The sequence below is a fragment of the Emys orbicularis genome, chromosome 8, assembly GCF_028017835.1.
Source record: "Emys orbicularis isolate rEmyOrb1 chromosome 8, rEmyOrb1.hap1, whole genome shotgun sequence".
In the NCBI taxonomy this organism is placed as follows: domain Eukaryota; kingdom Metazoa; phylum Chordata; order Testudines; family Emydidae; genus Emys; species Emys orbicularis.
This window is the reverse complement of record NC_088690.1, coordinates 59,214,786-59,233,347: the sequence shown is the minus strand read 5'-3', so window position 1 is coordinate 59,233,347 and position 18,562 is coordinate 59,214,786. Positions and strand designations below refer to the sequence as shown.

Genomic DNA, 18,562 nt, shown 5'->3' with positions numbered 1-18,562 from the left:
TACTGGGCTAGATGGACCTTTGGTCTTACCCGGTACGGCCTTTCTTATTTTCTTATGTTCTTATGACTATGTCCATGCATGGGCTGAGCCTGCAGCACTGCTGGTGCCAGTCAGAGATCCCTCTGGCCCTCAGAAGCGGCACAACCAGCCAGGACAGAGTGGGAGCCTGGCCTGCCCCAGCCAGACTCCTTCAGGACCCACATGCCTGGAGGGGCCCAGCAGGGCCGTCAGTAGACATTGTGGTGCCCTACGCAGCCCCCCCCCATAGGGGGAGTCGGCCGGCCCCAGGCCAGGTGATTGCAGGGCAGGCCCGACCCTGCACTCATGGGGCAGCGGGAAGTGGAGTGACCTGGCCCCAGCCCGCTCCGCTCTGCTCCCCTGGCTCTCAGCCTTGGGACTGGGGGGTAGGGGGGAACTGCCCCCCAGCACTCACTGGCGGGATGTAGCTCAGGGGAAGAGGTGGAGTGGGGGCAGGGCTGGGGCGAAACAGGGGTGGGAAGAGGCGGGGCGGAGCAGGGGTGGGGCAGCTTTCCTGGCCGGCTCAGCTGGCCAGGGGATCGGGCTGGAGGCTGGAGCAGCAAGTCCGGATAATGGGGCCCCTTCTGAGTGTGGGCCCGGCGCCATGGTAAACCCAGTACTGCCTTCATGTAGCCGTGAGCACGGGTGTGTATTTGACATGGTTCTCCCCCCACCTCTTTATATATGCAGACCTCATCCATGTCCCCAAAAAGTCACGGGACCTCCTCGTCAACTTCCTCCTAGCGATGGCCAAGGTGGCTGTCTATAACACCAGGGAGAGGATGTTGGCTGAGGGGGTTCTCTGTGACTGTGGGGCCTAATTCCGATCCTCCTTCCATTCACGCATCTGGGCAGAGTTCCTCTGGGCCACGTCCGCCTGGCTCCCTTGACACCTTTGAGGAACAGTGGGTGCTGTCCAGGGTTCTCTGCTTGCTGTCCCCTTCAGGTTCCCTATTTTGACCCTTTGACCGTCACACCCATCCTTGTTATTTTTTTCATTGTCCCCTGTAATTACTTGAGTTTCTGGACTCTCTGGATTCTCCCCATAGGCTGGGGGAGGGTCCTTTAGCTGTGGGTGGGCATCCACTTCCCCGGAACCCAATAGGAACACCCTCTTGCAGCTGGCCGGCCTGACTTTGTCACACTACTGAAAGGTCAGCTGTGGATGTTTCCCAACCTCACAACATATCTCAGGAACAGATATAGCAATACTTCATAACTTCACATTCAATTATAGTACATACAATTCAACAGGATATTATGGTTCAACAGATCAAGACTTTTAAAATGATACCTCAGAAGGCATGCATTGTACAAAACATATCATAATCACATGATAATGGTGAATATGGGGGTTCCAGCATGCTACTTTGTGGTACTGAGTGTCACAGAGGTCCAGTTTGAGACATGTTGAGATGGCAGCTGGATGTTCAGGGAGAGATATTGGAGAAACACTGAGATGGATAGGGAGATGTGAAAGTCATCAGTATAGAGAGGGAGGGAAGAGAGAGGGAAGAAGGAAGAAGATGGGAAAGAGAGAGCAAATGGATGCCAAGTGATATGTGGCAGCAATGAACAGGGTGAAAAGACAAGATGGGGTCCCAGGCAAGAGTCTGTCATAAATGGGAAGAAGGGGACACAACTCCAAAATGTTCGGAACCACAGAACTATATAAACCAAGCCCTAATGTGGACTCATGGAAACCTGTCAAACAGACCCTCTGTATGCTATATTAGAGCCCTTTGTTTCTGGTTTTTATTTTGTTTAAAATTCCTAGGAAAGTTAGTGGTGTTTAGTACACGTATTTTAAAAATGGGTGAAAATCAGTGGCAAAAATTAACTTCACAGTTTTCTGGGTAATTATTGGGATTAATAATGGGGAATGAGAGAACACAAACCCCCCCCCAGAAAATAGAGAAGAGGGCCAGTGGGTTAGCAGGAGAAATGGACAGGGACTGTCACCCGGCTCCCGTCCATCTTGCTCCCCCACTGCGCAGGGGAAGCAGATGTGGCTGCACTCAACAGCTGGGGCCAGCAGGGGGCTCTGTCCAACTGGGGGGCCAGGTTGCAGCCTTTCACTCCCTGTGGGCCTGTTGCTGCAGTGCTCAGGTGGTCTCAGCTGCTGGGACCAGACTTCCTGCCTGTCTGGCTGTCCCACTGTGCAACTATCGCAGTCACCAACCAGAGGTTACTCTCTTCTGTGCAGGCACCCTGTGCCTGAATACTGAATTTTTCAGAGAAATTCAGTAAAAAGCAAAAATGGAGGGCCCTATGTGTGATATGTGGAAAATTGTTAGTGACCATTTTGCTGTTTGCCTTCTATTATGTAAATATTCCTAGTAATATCTCCCAGTTTCTCTTTCTCTCTCTCTGAATGTCAATGCTATTGTTCTCTTCAGCCATCTGAGCATAGGCGACTCAGTTCTTTAGGTAACCCCTGGAATGACCTTTGACCTTAGGGTTTTCACTGAGAAGTGATATTTGTGCTTGCTGTTCAGGGGAGCATGCGTGTCCCAGATGGGCTCTGGCAACATCCCATTCGCAGGAACAAGTTCAAATACCTCATAGACCATCCCATCTGTCTGACGGGAGCTGGAAGGTAAGTGAACAGGGGGTAAGGGAGATGGTGAAAGTGGAGAAAGATGAGGGCTGGGAACATCCCTACTCTTCATGTCTAATGGCTGTGATAACAAACACTCAAGTGTTGGCTGGGAAATAAACAAGTGGAAGTGCTGCCCAACAATCTGGAGAGATATTTCAGGGCAAGGTGTTTTCCTTTGAGGTCAGTAATTCTTTTTGGAATTACTCTTTTCCACAGGAGTCAAGTCTCACACATTTATATAAGCCAGGATTGCTGTGAGGAAACCCTGCCTATTTGTAATAGATTTGGAAGAGGATGCAGCTCTCCTATAGCCTTATGGCAGCTCCTTGTAATTTAACCTTGCATTAGTGATGCCAGGGAAGTGGTAATGTTCCAATCATATGCTGTCCTTACCAGAAATTAGACACACACATATTTTGGCACATCAGTGGCAACAAGTCTGAAAAGCAACCCCCTGACCAGTGTTACTGCAGACAGTAGTTCCTGGCAGATTCAACTTCAATGAAATGATTAAGATGACTAAAAATATCAGTCTCACCCTTCATTGGCCAAGTGTGATAAGATTCCAGGTATATCCTTCATCAGGATGCACAGAATAATCCTCCCTTAGGCCTGGTCTACACTAGGAGTTTATGTCGAATTTAGCGCCGTTACATCGAATTAACCCTGCACCCGTCCACACCACGAAGCTATTTAGTTCGACATAGAGCTCTCTTAAATTCGACTTCTGTACTCCTCCAAAACGAGAGGAGTAGCGCTAAATTCGAAATGGCAATATCGAATTAGGCTAGGTGTGGATGGAAATCGACGGTAATAGCTCCGGGAGCTATCCCACAGTGCACCACTCTGTTGACGCTCTGGACAGCACTTCGAGCTCGGATGCTCTGACCAGCCACACAGGAAAAGCCCCGGGAAAATTTGAATTCCTTTTCCTGTCTGGGCAGTTTGAATCTCATTTCCTGTTTGGACAGCGTGGCGAGCTCAGCAGCACTGGCAACGATGCAGAGCTCTCCAGCAGAGATGGCCGTGCAATCTAATAGAAAGAGGGCCCCAGCATGGACTGATCGGGAAGTCTTGGATCTCATCGCTGTGTGGGGCGATGAGTCCGTGCTTTCAGAGCTGCGCTCCAAAAGAAGGAATGCAAAGATCTACGAGAAGATCTCTAAAGCCATGGCAGAGAGAGGATACAGCCGGGATGCAACGCAGTGCCGCGTGAAAATCAAGGAGCTGAGACAAGGCTACCAAAAAACCAAAGAGGCAAACGGACGCTCCGGATCCCAGCCCCACACATCCCGTTTCTACGAGGCACTGCATTCCATCCTAGGTGCGGCCGCCACCACTACCCCACCACTGACCGTGGACTCTGAGGATGGGATATTGTCCACGGCCGGTTCCTCGTCGGAAATGTTAGCGGACGGGGAAGATGAGGAAGGAGATGAGGAGGACGAGGCAGTCGACAGCGCTTGCACCGCTGATTTCCCCGACAGCCAGGAGTTCTTCATCACCCTTACCGAGATCCCCTACCAACCGTCCCCATCCGTTACCCCGGACACCGAATCAGGGGAAGGATCAAGCAGTGAGTGCTTTAAACATCTAAACATTTATTTTTAACATAACTGGAATATTTATATTGTTAACAATGGGGTTTTCATTCACTCATTTAAACATAGAAACTTTTATTTATAACACAACAGGAATATTAATACTATCAGCAATTGGGTGTTCATGATTTCTTTGCCTTAGGCAACTATTTAGTCCCAACTATGTAAAAAAAATCAAATAATGTCCGGATTTTCATGATTAGGCAACCACAGGACGCTCCACTCTGTAGTCCCTTCCAGTACAGTTACACCAAAATACGGTCTATATGTCCGGGAATTGACACAAAGTCCTCATGGGAGAGCTCAGCATAGCTCTCCTGGAGGTACTGCTCAAGCCTGCGCATCAGGTTCCTTGGCAGGGCGATCTTGTTAGGTCCACCGTGGTACGACACGTTCCCACGCCATGACTCTATCAAGTAGTCCGGGATCATAGCACGGCAGAGCATGGCGGCATACGGCCCTGGTTTCTGCATGCTCTCCCGAAGCATCCGTCCCCTGTCGCTCTCCGAGATCCTCATCAGCATGATGTCGCACATGATGCCCTGCTTTGAATTAGGGAGGGGAATGTTAGTATTGGGACTGCTTTGCAGCCACGCGGTGGAGGCGGCAGAGGGGCAGCATACAGGGAGCTTTCCCGGGGACAGCCGTGAGGTGGTGGGACAGGGGCAGAGCTCATGCTTCCCTGATTGCTGCCAGCAGAGAGTGGCCTTGCATTCAGTGCGAAAGGAGCCCAGTGCTACTATTACATTTTTAAGCTGCCACAAGTCTACGGCTTACCATGCTTTCCTGCAACAGAAGTAGAGGTGTCCTGCAATGCTTCTCTGATCGCAACTGCAAGACCCCAGGCACTGAAGGCGAGGGCCGAAAATTCGACCTTGTCCTGAGTGCGCATGTGAAAGGTCCAGTGCATGGTGTTGTTCACAGAGAAAGACTATGTTCTTTGTTAGCAACTTCATTTATCTGTCTCAGGAATTCACTCCCTTTCTCCTATTCCCACAGACACATCTGCGACTGTCTCCCAACCCATCCTGGCATCACACTCCCAGAGGCTAGCGCAGATTAGGAGAAGGAAGAGGAGGACGCGTGAAGACATGTTTTATGAACTTATGGACTGCTCACGAGAGCAGGCAGCCCAGACGACACAGTGGAGGGAGAACTTGTCACAAATGCACAGAGCAGTCATGGAACGGGAGGAGAGGTGGCATCAGGAAGACCAGCAGGCTACTCAAACCCTGCTTGAACTAATGAGGGAGCAAACGGAGACGCTCCGGCGCCTTGTGGATGTTCTGCAAGCCCGGAGGCAGGAGGACAGAGCCCCGCTGCAGTCTATCTCTAACCGCCCTCCCCCGCCACAAAGTCCCACACCCCCCTCACCCAAAGTCCAAAGAAGGAGGGGCGGCAAGGGCCGTTAAAACTTTCAGTCAACCCCTGCAGACTGCTGTAGCACTAGAAGGCTCTCGTTCCACAAAGTTTGAAAAGTCCTTTCCTACCCATCTCACACAAGCCCCCGTCCAAGTTTCCTCCCCCCCCTTTTCATGTGCGGTTCATAATAAAATATTTGTTTCTGTTAAGTACTGTTTCCAAGATTTTCTTTTAGAGGAGATTCTGTCTGAAGGGGGGGAAGGGGTTTGGTAATTGGACAGGACAGTCACCTTTAGCAGGCTACAGAGGCGGGGGCAGGTCCAGCATCAGGACACATACACAGTGCAGTCACCAGTTACCCTGGTCAGTCTGGGAGGTGGTTTTCATGTTCTGGGGGGCGGGGGGGTTGATCTGTGACTTTGTGGCGGGGGAGGGCAGTTAGAGATCTTATGCCGCGGTCCTTATCCTGGATCACAGAGCCACGCAGCAGGGGGTCTGTAACCCTCCGCCCCCTGCCAGAAAGTCACTTGGCCGACACATACACGCAGTCCCGCCCAGGACTGCTGGCAGGCTGCGTTGAAACAACCAATCCAGCACTGCGGAGCCTGTCATTCCCGGAGTTTAGAAGCATCATTTGCATCAGAACACTAAACCCGCCCCCCGCCACAGTCTGCGTCCCCGGTTTAAAACATTCCCGCGAAAACAGTAAGAAAGAGAACGTTGTTCATTAACAAAACGGAACAGATTTTATTTGTTGGGAAGGTGGTGAAGAGGGTATGTAACTTGGAAGGATAGTCAACAGTAACTGGGTAAAGAAACGGGGGCAGGTTCAGCATCTGTGTCCACAAACTAAACAGTCACTGGAGACCCTGCTCAGTCAGGAACCTAGCTTTCAAAGCCTCCCTGATGCACAGCGCGTCCCGCTGGGATCTTCTAATCGCCCGGCTGTCTGGCTGTGCGTAATCAGCAGCCAGGCTATTTGCCTCAACCTCCCACCCCACCATAAAGGTCTCCCCCTTGCTCTCACACAGATTGTGGAGCACAAAGCAAGCAGCTATCACAATGGGGATATTGGTTTCGCTGAGATCACAGCGAGTGAGTAAGCTTCTCCATCTCCCCTTGAGACGGCCAAAGGCACACTCCACCACCATTCTGCACTTGCTCAAACGGTAGTTGAACAGTTCTTTTTCTGAGTCCAGGGCGCCAGTATAGGGCTTCATGAGCCAGGGCATTAGCTGGTATGCAGGGTCCCCGAGGATCACTGTAGGCATCTCCACATCCCCAAGACTTATTTTGTGCTCCGGGAAGTAAAGACCTTCCTGCAGCCGTCTAAACAGACCAGAGTTCCTGAACACGCGAGCGTCATGAACCTTGCCCGGCCATCCGACGTTGATGTTTGTAAAACGTCCCCTGTGGTCCACCAGTGCTTGCAGCACCATTGAAAAGTAGCCCTTTCTGTTAATGTACTGGCTGGCCTGGTGGTCCGGTCCCAGGATAGGGATGTGAGTCCCATCTATAGCCCCACCGCAGTTTGGGAATCCCATCTCGGCAAAGCCATCTATGATGAGCTCCACGTTTCCCAGGGTCACTACCTTTGATAGCAGTACCTTGACGATTGCCTTGGCTACTTTCATGACAACAACCCCCACGGTAGACTTGCCCACACCAAAGTGGTTCGCGACTGACCGGTAGCTGTCTGGCGTTGCAAGCTTCCAGAGGGCTATGGCCACTCGCTTCTGGACAGTCAGGGCTGCTCGCATCCGGGTGTCCTTGCGCTTCAGGGCAGGGGACAGCAACTCACAAAGTTCGAGGAAAGTCCCCTTCCGCATGCGAAAGTTTCGCAGCCACTAGGATTCATCCCAGACCTGCAGCACTATGCGGTCCCACCAGTCCGTGCTTGTTTCCAGGGCCCAGAATCGCCGTTCCACAATATCCACAAGACCCATTGCCACCGTGATGTCCTGGGCGCAGGGTCTCGTGGTTTCTGAGAGCTCTGAGCTACTCTCCGACTTCAGGCCCTCACGGTGGTGCCGTAGCCTCCTCTCCTGATTTCTCTGCAGCTGCCTCTGGTAAAGGTGGATGAGAAGCTGCGAGGCGTTGAGAACGGCCACAACTGCAGCGATGGTCGCAGCGGGATCCATGCTCGCACTGCTGTGGCGTCCGCGCTGTCAGTGATCAGAAAAGTGCGCGAACTGATTTCCCGCCGGCGCTTTCAGGGAGGGAGGGAGGGCGGGAGTGACGGACGGATGACGACAGGTACCCAAAAGCACCCTCGACACATTTTTTTACCCAGAAGGCATTTGGGGCTCGACCCAGAATTCCAATGGGCAGCGGGGACTGCGGGAACTGTGGGATAGCTGCCCACAGTGCACCGCTTCCAATGTCGACGCTTGCCCCGTTAGTGTGGACTCACAAAGTCTCACAAAGTCGAATTACTGTCCTTAGTGTGGACACACACGTTCGACTTTGTAATATCGATTCCACATATTCGATTTAACTAAAATCGAACTACTCTCGTAGTGTAGACATACCCTTAGACTGTGATTAGCATTAGGAGAGAAGTGGAGTGCCTGGTGATGAGCTCAATGAATAAGCACTTTCCTCTATTTCCTCAGGGATGTCTCGTTTCTATATGACATAGCTGGAAAAGAAGATGGAAGAAAGATGTCTCCAGCAAGCCCTTTAGCTGAACCACATCATTATGGTTCATCCATGACTAGTGCTGTGAGTGCTAAAGTTTGATAAATCTTTCTCATTTCATTTGAGCCCTTGAACATAGAGATCAAAAGGTTTCTTCACCAGTCTGAAACCCTGCTGATTCTTCTTTACCTTTCCCAGTATTAATGTATGCTTAAGAGCAAGATATTCATAATAATAGTCACTGTGGGAATGGTGGAAAGTGTAATTCAGTTACTCCCTTTCAGCCTGTCTCAGCTGGAGTGCTTGCAGAGAATGGTGCAAGAGCTCTGGTTTCGTGGGATTTCAGTTTCAACTCTATCAGGTCTAGCTTTTTCCAGCCATAATTATTTTAAGCAATAATATAGCCACACTAACTGTAAGGGGGGGCCACAGCTGTTCTTGCAGGCATAACTGAACAGAATGCTGTGCTTCCATTTTGAACTCTTCCATTTTGGTGTGGCTATAAAGATTTTAAATTTGAAATTAGGTGTAGATTTAGGGGCGGATTTTCATTTACACTCTGCATTGCTCTAACTCTGTGAGAGTTTGGCTGATGTTGATCTGTGTTGGATTTAGGCCTGGTTTCCCACCCAGCACAGTCTTTTAATCTGTTACCCTTTGATCTAATAACTCACTGCTTTTTTTTTGTGGCTATACAATTTCTTCAGCAGCAGAAAACCTCCCATCTCACAGTCGGAATTCAGACACACGTTTATTTTATGTCATTAATTTACATTTATTTTAGATTTGTGAAGTGAACCAATCATCCAGGTTCTAAATACATACATGGAGAAATGGGAAAGCAGTACAAAAAGCTTCTGCATAAGGCTTGCTCTCTAAGCAACCACAACAAATATCCCTTCTGGGGGATAGTGGGGGTTAGTGTGCAGCTTTTACCAATGCGTTTTATGTTCTGATGTCTCCGTTCTGTCCTTCGCAGACAAGTGTAGCAGATAGCCTGGTCCCTGAAGAATTTCACATAGTGAAGAACAAAGGAGTCCTGGGCTTGGAGTATTACGATGAGTGAGTGCTTGTATGGTTTACAGAGAATTCTCCTCAAGGTTTAATGGCCTGCCTTGCACTATAGAGTGGGGCAAGGTAACAAGGCCAAGAACACTGGCCAAATATATGCAACCTAATCAAGGGGTGAAGAGTATATAAAGTCTGGTTTAGCAGTTGTGTTAAGAGCATATCTAGAAAAACAGCTGCAGAAGAGATGTCAGGCAACACCTATCCCTGTCTGAGCAATGCTCTTACATCCATTGCTGTGTGATGGCTAAAGAGGGCCAAACCTCTCTTTTTTTTTCATTCCTCTGACTACCTCTCAAGAACTGGGCTGTCAAATGTATTTCTGGTTGGGTCTGAATGTGGCAGTAGAAATCTGATGAGACCACGGAATTACAGACATATAGGGTTGGAAGGGTCCTCAAGATGTCATCTTGTCCAGTCATTTGAGGGCAATGCTGAGAGACTCCTTAAAGTCTTTGTTGGCTTTTGTATGAGTTTAATTGGAGTGTGTCTGTCTTTTTACACTCTATCTACCTTTTAGAACTGCATTCTGCAATAAAGCTAGACAGGTTCTCTCATCCCACATAGTGGATCTTCAGTGCCGCAGTTGAAATCCTGAAGCTACCCCCTCAGGTTTTCCACCTTTTAGTCTTCCTAGCTGTGAGGCTTGAATTGAGTTCACCAAACCTTGACCAAAGAAGTCTATAGAGAGCCCTTTTAAACCCTCAACACCATGCCTTAAATTTGTTGGAGTCTCATATTCTCTTCCTTCTTTCTCCATCAGGGAATAAAAGACTGAGATTAGGAATTAAATCCCAGACTTCTGAGTGGCAGGATATATAATGTTGTTAATATAAGTAATATTAATAATAATATTAGTATTGTGTTATACTTTTTTATTTATTTGTATTATGGTAGCACCCCAGACATGCACCAGAAGTCCATTGTGCTATGTGCTGTACAAACACAGAACAAAAGGGCAGTCCCTTCCTCAAAGAGCTTACATTCTATACAGCACCTTTGAGGCAGTCCTGAATTCTACAGCTAAGCCAGAATATTGTCTGAGGCAGGTTTTAAAATTTATGTTTGTTTTACAGTAAATACACAACTCTACTTGAAGATAGTGAAAATAGATTGCGGCTATTCCCATCCATGTGAGTACTGCCCTGCACCACGTTGCTATTAGAAAAAGTGACAGTATGGATTTAATTTCTATGTAATACCTTGTAACATTTTATATAAACTAATGTCACTTCCTTTCTACCCTGGAATTTTAGGAAACCATCTGGGAGATTAGAGGTCATCCAGCTGATGAAGGTGATGGACACCATGCTGGAGAAGGCTGGAGTAGATGATGAGCAAATTGGGATAACAGGACCTTCACAGGTAATGTCTTGTCAAAATCCTGAGAAATAACATCTCCTGTACTCTAGAGTTTATCCCCTGCAATATTTAAGGGGTCTCCCAGTTGTCTGATTCTAGTGCTATACGCTACTGTGGGTCTTCCTTCTCATCCTGGTACTACTAATGGAGACTGTTCCTTGTTGAGAGTACCCTCTTGGGATTTGGTCTGATTTATGAAGACTGACAGGTTGGCTCCAGGGCATTAGGTGTTGGACTTTCCTGGTGCAAATGTTGCCAACAGGGGACATGTTTTGAATGGCTAGTGTGAAAGAATTAAAGCAGCAGATTCCTAATCTCCTGATTGTGACTACAAAAGGAGACCGAACACTACTGATGCAAATTGACTGGAGATGTTAAATGCTGGGCTTTCAGAAGCCTGTCCAGGCTTGAAACAGGATGTCAGAGAATCTCCCTATCTTCGGGCTATCTTCAGGCATTCCATGTACAGAAATGGGGCAGATTTGGACATACAGGGTGAGATATTAAAAAGCACTCAGTATCTGCCTAACTGTTCCCATTGGAATTAACAGAAGGCTCCCATCGACTTTGATGGGAGCAGAGTTAGGCCAGTACTGAGCACTTTTGAAAACCGTACCATTGAACTCATGCACAATGACTCCTTCTCCAGTACACTCTACATTACCATTTTCTTCTGAAAAAGAAATCTATCACAAGGGTTTCGTTTTTTAAAATCAAACTTTGTCCAGGATTCCTTTATCCCAAAGTCATCGCTGTCAAAGAGTAAATTCCTTGACAAAGCCTGCAAAGATCCTGGTTTTGTTTTTTGCCAGTTGCACAATGTATTGGAGGTCCTGAAGACAGAGCAGAACATTTACAACATAGTGTTCCATGAGCTGATTCGACAGGTCAGTGTGGATTGTGCAGAGAGAGGAGAACTACTTTCTAAACTTAGGTGAGAATTCACAGAGTTCCCTTTCAGATTATGGCTGTATTCTGACTAGCCTGGTATTTCATAAAACCATGTTGCCTCCAGGAATGTTAAGAATAATTAACTGTCACTCTTCTCCACACCACTGCCCTGTTCTCTATAAGTGATGTCTAGTGGGAGAAGTTGTGAGTAGGATAGTTGAGAGCTCCTTTGTGATCAAGGTTCTTACACCATTCTCTCAGGGTATGTCTACACTACGAAATTAGGTTGAATTTATAGAAGCCGGTTTTATAGAAATCGGTTTTATACAGTCGATTTTGTGTGTCCCCACATAAAATGCTCTAAGTGCATTAAGTCGGCGGACCGTGTCCACAGTACCGAGGCTAGCGTCGACTTCCGGAGCGTTGCACTGTGGGTAGCTATCCCACAGTTCCCGCAGTCTCCGCCGCCCATTGGAATTTTGGGTTGAGATCCCAATGCCTGATGATGCAAAAACAGTGTCGCGGGGGGTTCTGGGTACATGTCGTCAGGCCCCTCTCCCTCCGTCAGAGCAATGGCAGACAATCGATTCGCGCCTTTTTACCTGGGTTACCTATGCAGACAACATACCACGGCAAGCATGGAGCCCGCTCAACTCAGCTCCAGCTCACCGTCACCATATGTCATCTGGGTGCCAGCAGACGTGGTACTGCATTGCTACACAGCAGCAGCTAATTGCCTTTTGGCAGTAGATGGTGCAGTATGACTGGTAGCTGTCATTGGCTATCTTGGTGCTGGCAGACGTGGGGCTGCATTGCTATACAGCAGCAGCTCCTTGCCTTTTGGCAGTAGATGGTGTATTACGACTAGTATCCATCGTCGTCGTATTCCTCAGTGAGTTCGGTCAGAGGCACCTGGGCAGACATGTTTTGTCTCCTGGAGACTCAGTCCTGCCGGCAGTCCTATTGAACCGTCTTGATGATGATGGCTAGCAGTCGTAGTACAGCATCTTCTGCCAAGCACCCAGAAGATGCCAATGGCTATCAGTCATGCTGCATCGTCTGCTGCCAGCTTAAGATGTAAAAAATAGATGGACCAGATTTGTTCTGTATTCATTTGCTTCCCCCTCCCTCTGTGAAATCAATGGCCTGCTAAACCCAGGGTTTTGAGTTCAATCTTTGGGGGGGCCATTCTGTGTGACAGTTGTTTGTGTTTCTCCCTGATGCACAGCCACCTTTGTTGATTTTAATTCCCTGTAAGCCATGTTGTCACTCGCCCCTCCCTCCCTCCCTCCGTCAGACAATAGTTTCGCGCCTTTTTTCAGCCCAGACGCCATAGCACTGGGATCATGGAGCCCGCTCAGATCACCGCGGCAATTATGAGCACTATGAACACCACGCGCATTGTCCTGGAGTATATGCAGAGCCAGAACATGCCAAAGCAAAACCAGGCGAGGAGGCGATTGCAGCGATTGCAGCGCGGCGACGAGAGTGATGAGGAAATTGACATGGACATAGACCTCTCACAAAGTACAGGCCCCAGCAATGTGCAAATCATGGTGTTACTGGGGCAGGTTCATGGCGTGGAACTCCGATTCTGGGCCCGGGAAACAAGCACAGACTGGTGGGACCACATCGTGTTGCAGGTGTGGGACGATTCCCAGTGGCTGCGAAACTTTCGCATGCGTAAGGGCACTTTCATGGAACTTTGTGACTTGCTTTCCCCTGCCCTGAAGCGCCAGAATACCAGGATGAGAGCAGCCCTCATAGTTGAGAAGCGAGTGGCGATAGCCCTGTGGAAGCTTGCAACGCCAGACAGCTACCGGTCAGTCGGGAATCAATTTGGAGTGGGCAAATCTACTGTGGGGGCTGCTGTGATCCAAGTAGCCAACGCAATCAAAGACCTGCTGATATCAAGGGTAGTGACTCTGAGAAACGTGCAGGTCATAGTGGATGGCTTTGCTGCAATGGGATTCCCAAACTGTGGTGGGGCGATAGACGGAACCCATATCCCTATCTTGGCACCGGAGCACCAAGCCACCGAGTACATAAACCGCAAGGGGTACTTTTCAATGCTGCTGCAAGCCCTGGTGGATCACAAGGGACGTTTCACTAACATCAAAGTGGGATGGCCGGGAAAGGTACATGATGCTCGTGTCTTCAGGAACTCTGGTCTGTTTCAAAAGCTGGAGGAAGGGACTTTCTTCCCGGACCAGAAAATAACCGTTGGGGATGTTGAAATGCCTATCGTTATCCTTGGGGACCCAGCCTACCCCTTAATGCCATGGCTCATGAAGCCGTACACAGGCAACCTGGACAGTAGTCAGGACCTGTTCAACTATAGGCTGAGCAAGTGCCGAATGGTGGTGGAATGTGCATGTGGACGTTTAAAAGCGCGCTGGCGCACTTTACTGACTCGGATAGACCTCAGTGAAGCCAATATTCCAATTGTTATTGCTGCTTGCTGTGCGCTCCACAATATCTGTGAGAGTAAGGGGGAGACATTTATGGCGGGGTGGGAGGTTGAGGCAAATCGCCTGGCCGCTGATTACGCGCAGCCAGACACCAGGGCAGTTAGAAGAGTACAGCAGGCTGCGGTGCGCATCAGAGAAGCTTTGAAAACGAGTTTTGTGACTGGCCAGGCTACGGTGTGAAACTTCTGTTCGTTTCTCCTTGATGAACCCTCCGCCCCCCGGTTCACTCTACTTCCCTGTAAACTAACCACCCTCCGCTCCCCCCTTCGAGCACTGCTTGCAGAGGCAATAAAGTCATTGTTACGTCACATTCATGCATTCTTTATTAATTCATCACACAACTAGGGGGATAACTGCCAAGGTAGCCCGGGAGGGTGGGGGAGGAGGGAAGGAAAAGGACACACTGCAGTTTAAAACTTTAAAACTTTAACACTTATTGAAGGCCAGCCTTCTGATGCTTGGGCAGTCATCTGGGGTGGAGTGACTGGGTGGCCGGAGGCCCCCCCACTGTGTTCTTGGGCGTCTAGGTGAAGAGGCTATGGAACTTGGGGAGGAGGGCTGTTGGTTAGACGGGGCTGTAGCGGCGGTCTCTGCTCCTGCTGCCTTTCCTGCAGCTCAACCATATGCTGGAGCATATCAGTTTGATGCTCCAGCAGCCGGAGCATCGACTCTTGCCTTCTGTCAGCAAGCTGATGCCACCTATCCTCTTCAGCCCGCCACTTGCTCTCTTCAGCCCGCGATTCAGCCCGCCACCTCTCCTCTCGTTCATATTGTGCTTTTTTGCACTCTGACATTGACTGCCTCCACGCATTCTGCTGTGCTCTGTCAGCGTGGGAGGACATCTGGAGCTCCGAGAATATATCATCCCGAGTCCGCCGTTTTCTCCTTCAAATCTTCACTAGCCTCTGTGAAGGAGAAACATTTGCAGCTGGTGGAGGAGAAGGGAGAGGTGGTTAAAAAAGACACATTTTAGAGAACAATGGGTACACTCTTTCACGTTAAATTTTGCTGTTCACATTACACAGCACATGTGCTTTCGTTACAAGGTCGCATTTTTCCTCTTATATTGAGGGCCTGCCGGTTTGGTGTGAGAGATCACTCACGCAGTGCCAGGCAACAGATTTCGGCTTGCAGGCAGCCATGGTAAGCCACAGTCTTTTGGCTTTTTTAACCTTCTTAACATGTGGGAATGGTTTCAAACAGTAGCGCCCTCATTTCCCATACCAAGCACCCGTTGGGTTGGCCATTTAAAATGGGTTTGCAATGTAAAAGGAGGGGCTGCGGTTTCCGGGTTAACGTGCAGCACAAACCCAACTACCCCCCCACACACACACCCAATTCTCTGGGATGATCACTTCACCCCTCCCCCCCACCGCGTGGCTAACAGCGGGGAACATTTCTGTTCAGCCGAGCAGGAACGGGCACCTCTGAATGTCCCCTTAATAAAATCACCCCATTTCAACCAGGTGACCGTGAATGATATCACTCTCCTGAGGATAACAAAGAGAGATAAGGAATGGATGTTGTCTGCATGCCAGCAAACACCGGGACCATACGCTGCCATGCTTTGTTATGCAATGATTCCAGACAACGTGCTACTGGCCTGGCGTGGTAAAGTGTCCTACCATGGCGGACGGGATAAGGCAGCCCTCCCCAGAAACCTTTTGCAAAGGCTTTGGGAGTACATGAAGGAGAGCTTTCTGGAGATGTCCCTGGAGGATTTCCGCTCCATTTCCATACACGTTAAGAGACTTTTCCAGTAGCTGTACTGGCCGTGATTGCCAGGGCAAATTAATCATTAAACACGCTTGCTTTTAAACCATGTGTAATATTTACAAAGGTACACTCACCAGAGGTCCCTTGTGTGCCCTCAGGGTCTGGGAGCACGCCTTGGGTGAGTTCGGGGGTTACTGGTTCCAGGTCCAGGGTGATAATCATATCCTGGCTGTTGGGGAAACCGGTTTCTCCGCTTCCTTGCTGTGAGCTATCTTCATTGTCTTCATCATCATCTTCCTCGTACCCCGAACCCGCTTCCCTGTTGCGTGATTCTCCATTGATGGAGTCAAAGCACACGGTTGGGGTAGTCGTGGCTGCACCCCCTAGCATGGCATGCAGCTCTGTGTAGAAGCGGCATGTTTGTGGCTCTGGCCCTGGACCTTCCGTTTGCCTCTCTGGCTTTGTGGTAGGCTTGCCTTAGCTCCTTAATTTTCACGCGGCACTGCTGTGCGTCCCTGTTATGGCCTCTGTCCTTCATGGCCTTTGAGACTTTTTCTAATATTTTGCCATTTCGTTTACTGCTACGGAGTTCAGCTAGCACTGATTCGTCTCCCCATATGGCAAGCAGATCCCGTACCTCCCGTTCTGTCCATGCTGGAGCTCTTTTGCGATCCTGGGACTCCATCATGGTTACCTGTGCTGATGAGCTCTGCGTGGTCACCTGTGCTCTCCATGCTGGGCAAACAGGAAATGAAATTCAAAAGTTCGCGGGGCTTTTCCTGTCTACCTGGTCAGTGCATCTGAGTTGAGAGTGCTGTCCAGAGCGGTCACAATGAAGCACTGTGGGATAGCTCCCGGAGGCCAATAACGTCGAATTCCATCCACACTACCCCAAATCCGACCCGCAAAGGCCGATTTTCGCGCTAATCCCCTCGTCGGAGGTGGAGTAAAGAAACTGGTTTAAAGGGCCCTTTAAGTCAAAAAAAAGGGCTTCGTCGTGTGGACGTGTCCAGGCTTAATTTGATTTAACGCTGCTAAATTGGACCTAAACTCGTAGTGTAGACCAGGCCTTAGAGATCCTGTATTTGGCACAACTGAATAATCCTAGAATGTTAAAATCCTGGCTTCAAATGCTACAAAGTTTATATTATAGAAATTTCCATACTCAGTGGAAAGAGGACCTCTTATTAGATACTGGATTAGGAGATGTGATTCTCAGAAAGGTAAGACAATTTTCCCAGTTTACTGTCTCTTTCTATTACAGGCAGAGGTATGTGAATCTGCTGGATCGAATCCCCCAACAGATGAGAAACCTTTACAAAGAAATGATGGCGCAACGAGTAATGGACAGGCACATTACAGAAGAGTTATACAACTTCAAGGAATCTGTTGGACAGTTGACCAGGTCTGAATCATGATTGATCCTCAGAAATCTACCTTCTGTGCAGTAGATTTGTTGGGTGTGCTGCTTGTCCATGGTTTCTGCTCCCATGTTGTATGCTGTGGGTCAGAGCAATATTGACCGTCTCACAACTGTCTTACCTCTTATGCAAAGCTTTCCCCCCACATTCTTAGTACTAGTCCTGTAGAACTGTAGCATAGGATGGCAGCAAAGTCTCTTCCCTTTCTTCAAATCAGGGTGGATAACAATCAATGATTATTTAAAAAAATTAAAAACTCATATTTGTTTTAAATTTAAATTGAACTTTCTTTAAATTGAATTGAAAAATAAACCTATTTAAAAATAAATTTGAAATAATGATAGCCTATGTTAAGACCTAAGTGAATTATAATCTATTTAAATCATTTAAATTAAATAAAAAAATATTAAGTAGTGAATATTTGCTGCCAAGTTTTAAAGAAAGTCAAACCATTGAGCTGATGGTAGTCACTTGCTAGGAATCTAGAACCAACATATGAAGTGTTAAATTAGCTTTTGACAGCAGTAGCCTCTTCTGCTTGTTCAGAGAGAATATTTTCTTCATTTTAGTTTATTCGGGTAGTTCAGTTCAATGACTAGTTCATTCAAAGTTAAAAAACCACTTGGGAGTTGAAAAAGCAGGAAAGCTTGTTTTTCTCTTCCAAGCTATGAATAAAAACTAGGTGTGAGAGGATGAGATTTACTAGTTCTAAAATGTTGAAGGACCTGGTGACCAGAAACACTCAGTTCAATTAATTAAATACAAATAATACCTTCTTTGTTTAATAAATTGGTTAATTTTAAATGCAAAACTTATTTTGATAAACTTTTTGATTTTTGGGGGGCATATTTCAACATATTTAAAATAGTTTAATTAATAAATAAAATGCTGTTTTGGTGCATTTTTAATTGAATTTGAATTTCCATCGAAACAGAGCTTGACACAAATCACAAGTAAATAATTAATCATCATCTAGTAAGTACGAAATGCATCATTCACCATTTTCTAACTTAAAAAATGGAAAGCTAAGAATCAGAATAAATGTACGGTAAGCTATATTATTGCTTAAATAAATGTGTTTAGGTATGGTGTATCTTCCTTGAAGCACTAAACTTATTAGTGTAAGGACTATATTTAGTTGCAAATCAATATGTTTTCTGTTACCGATCAATGAGAATCAACCTTTCTTTAGGAAAATAACTAAAAAGTACTATGATTTAAATCAAGGTTTTCTGCTTGCTAATTTCAATCATGATTAAAATCAGTGATTTAAATAGCTTTGATTTAAATCCATGCATCTTGTTTGAAATGTTATGCAAAACTGTCTGCAGAGGGAGAGCTTTAAGCAAAATGTGTGCACAAGAAGACCATAGAGTTTTGTGTGCACTGGAAGGACATAGATGAGATGAT

The 18,562-nt window shown here is 47.7% G+C and overlaps 1 protein-coding gene across 1 annotated transcript in view; it reads left to right on the top strand.

The window, feature by feature from the left end:
* AXDND1 (axonemal dynein light chain domain containing 1) overlaps nt 1-18,562 on the top strand; it is a 69,035-nt gene that overhangs the window by 14,572 nt on the left and 35,901 nt on the right. The window contains exons 3-9 of the mRNA XM_065410094.1: nt 2,517-2,617; nt 8,199-8,307; nt 9,203-9,285; nt 10,368-10,424; nt 10,548-10,656; nt 11,466-11,587; nt 16,996-17,136. Coding sequence (XP_065266166.1) covers nt 2,517-2,617; nt 8,199-8,307; nt 9,203-9,285; nt 10,368-10,424; nt 10,548-10,656; nt 11,466-11,587; nt 16,996-17,136 — 722 coding nt within the window. The remainder of the gene's footprint in view (nt 1-2,516; nt 2,618-8,198; nt 8,308-9,202; nt 9,286-10,367; nt 10,425-10,547; nt 10,657-11,465; nt 11,588-16,995; nt 17,137-18,562) is intronic.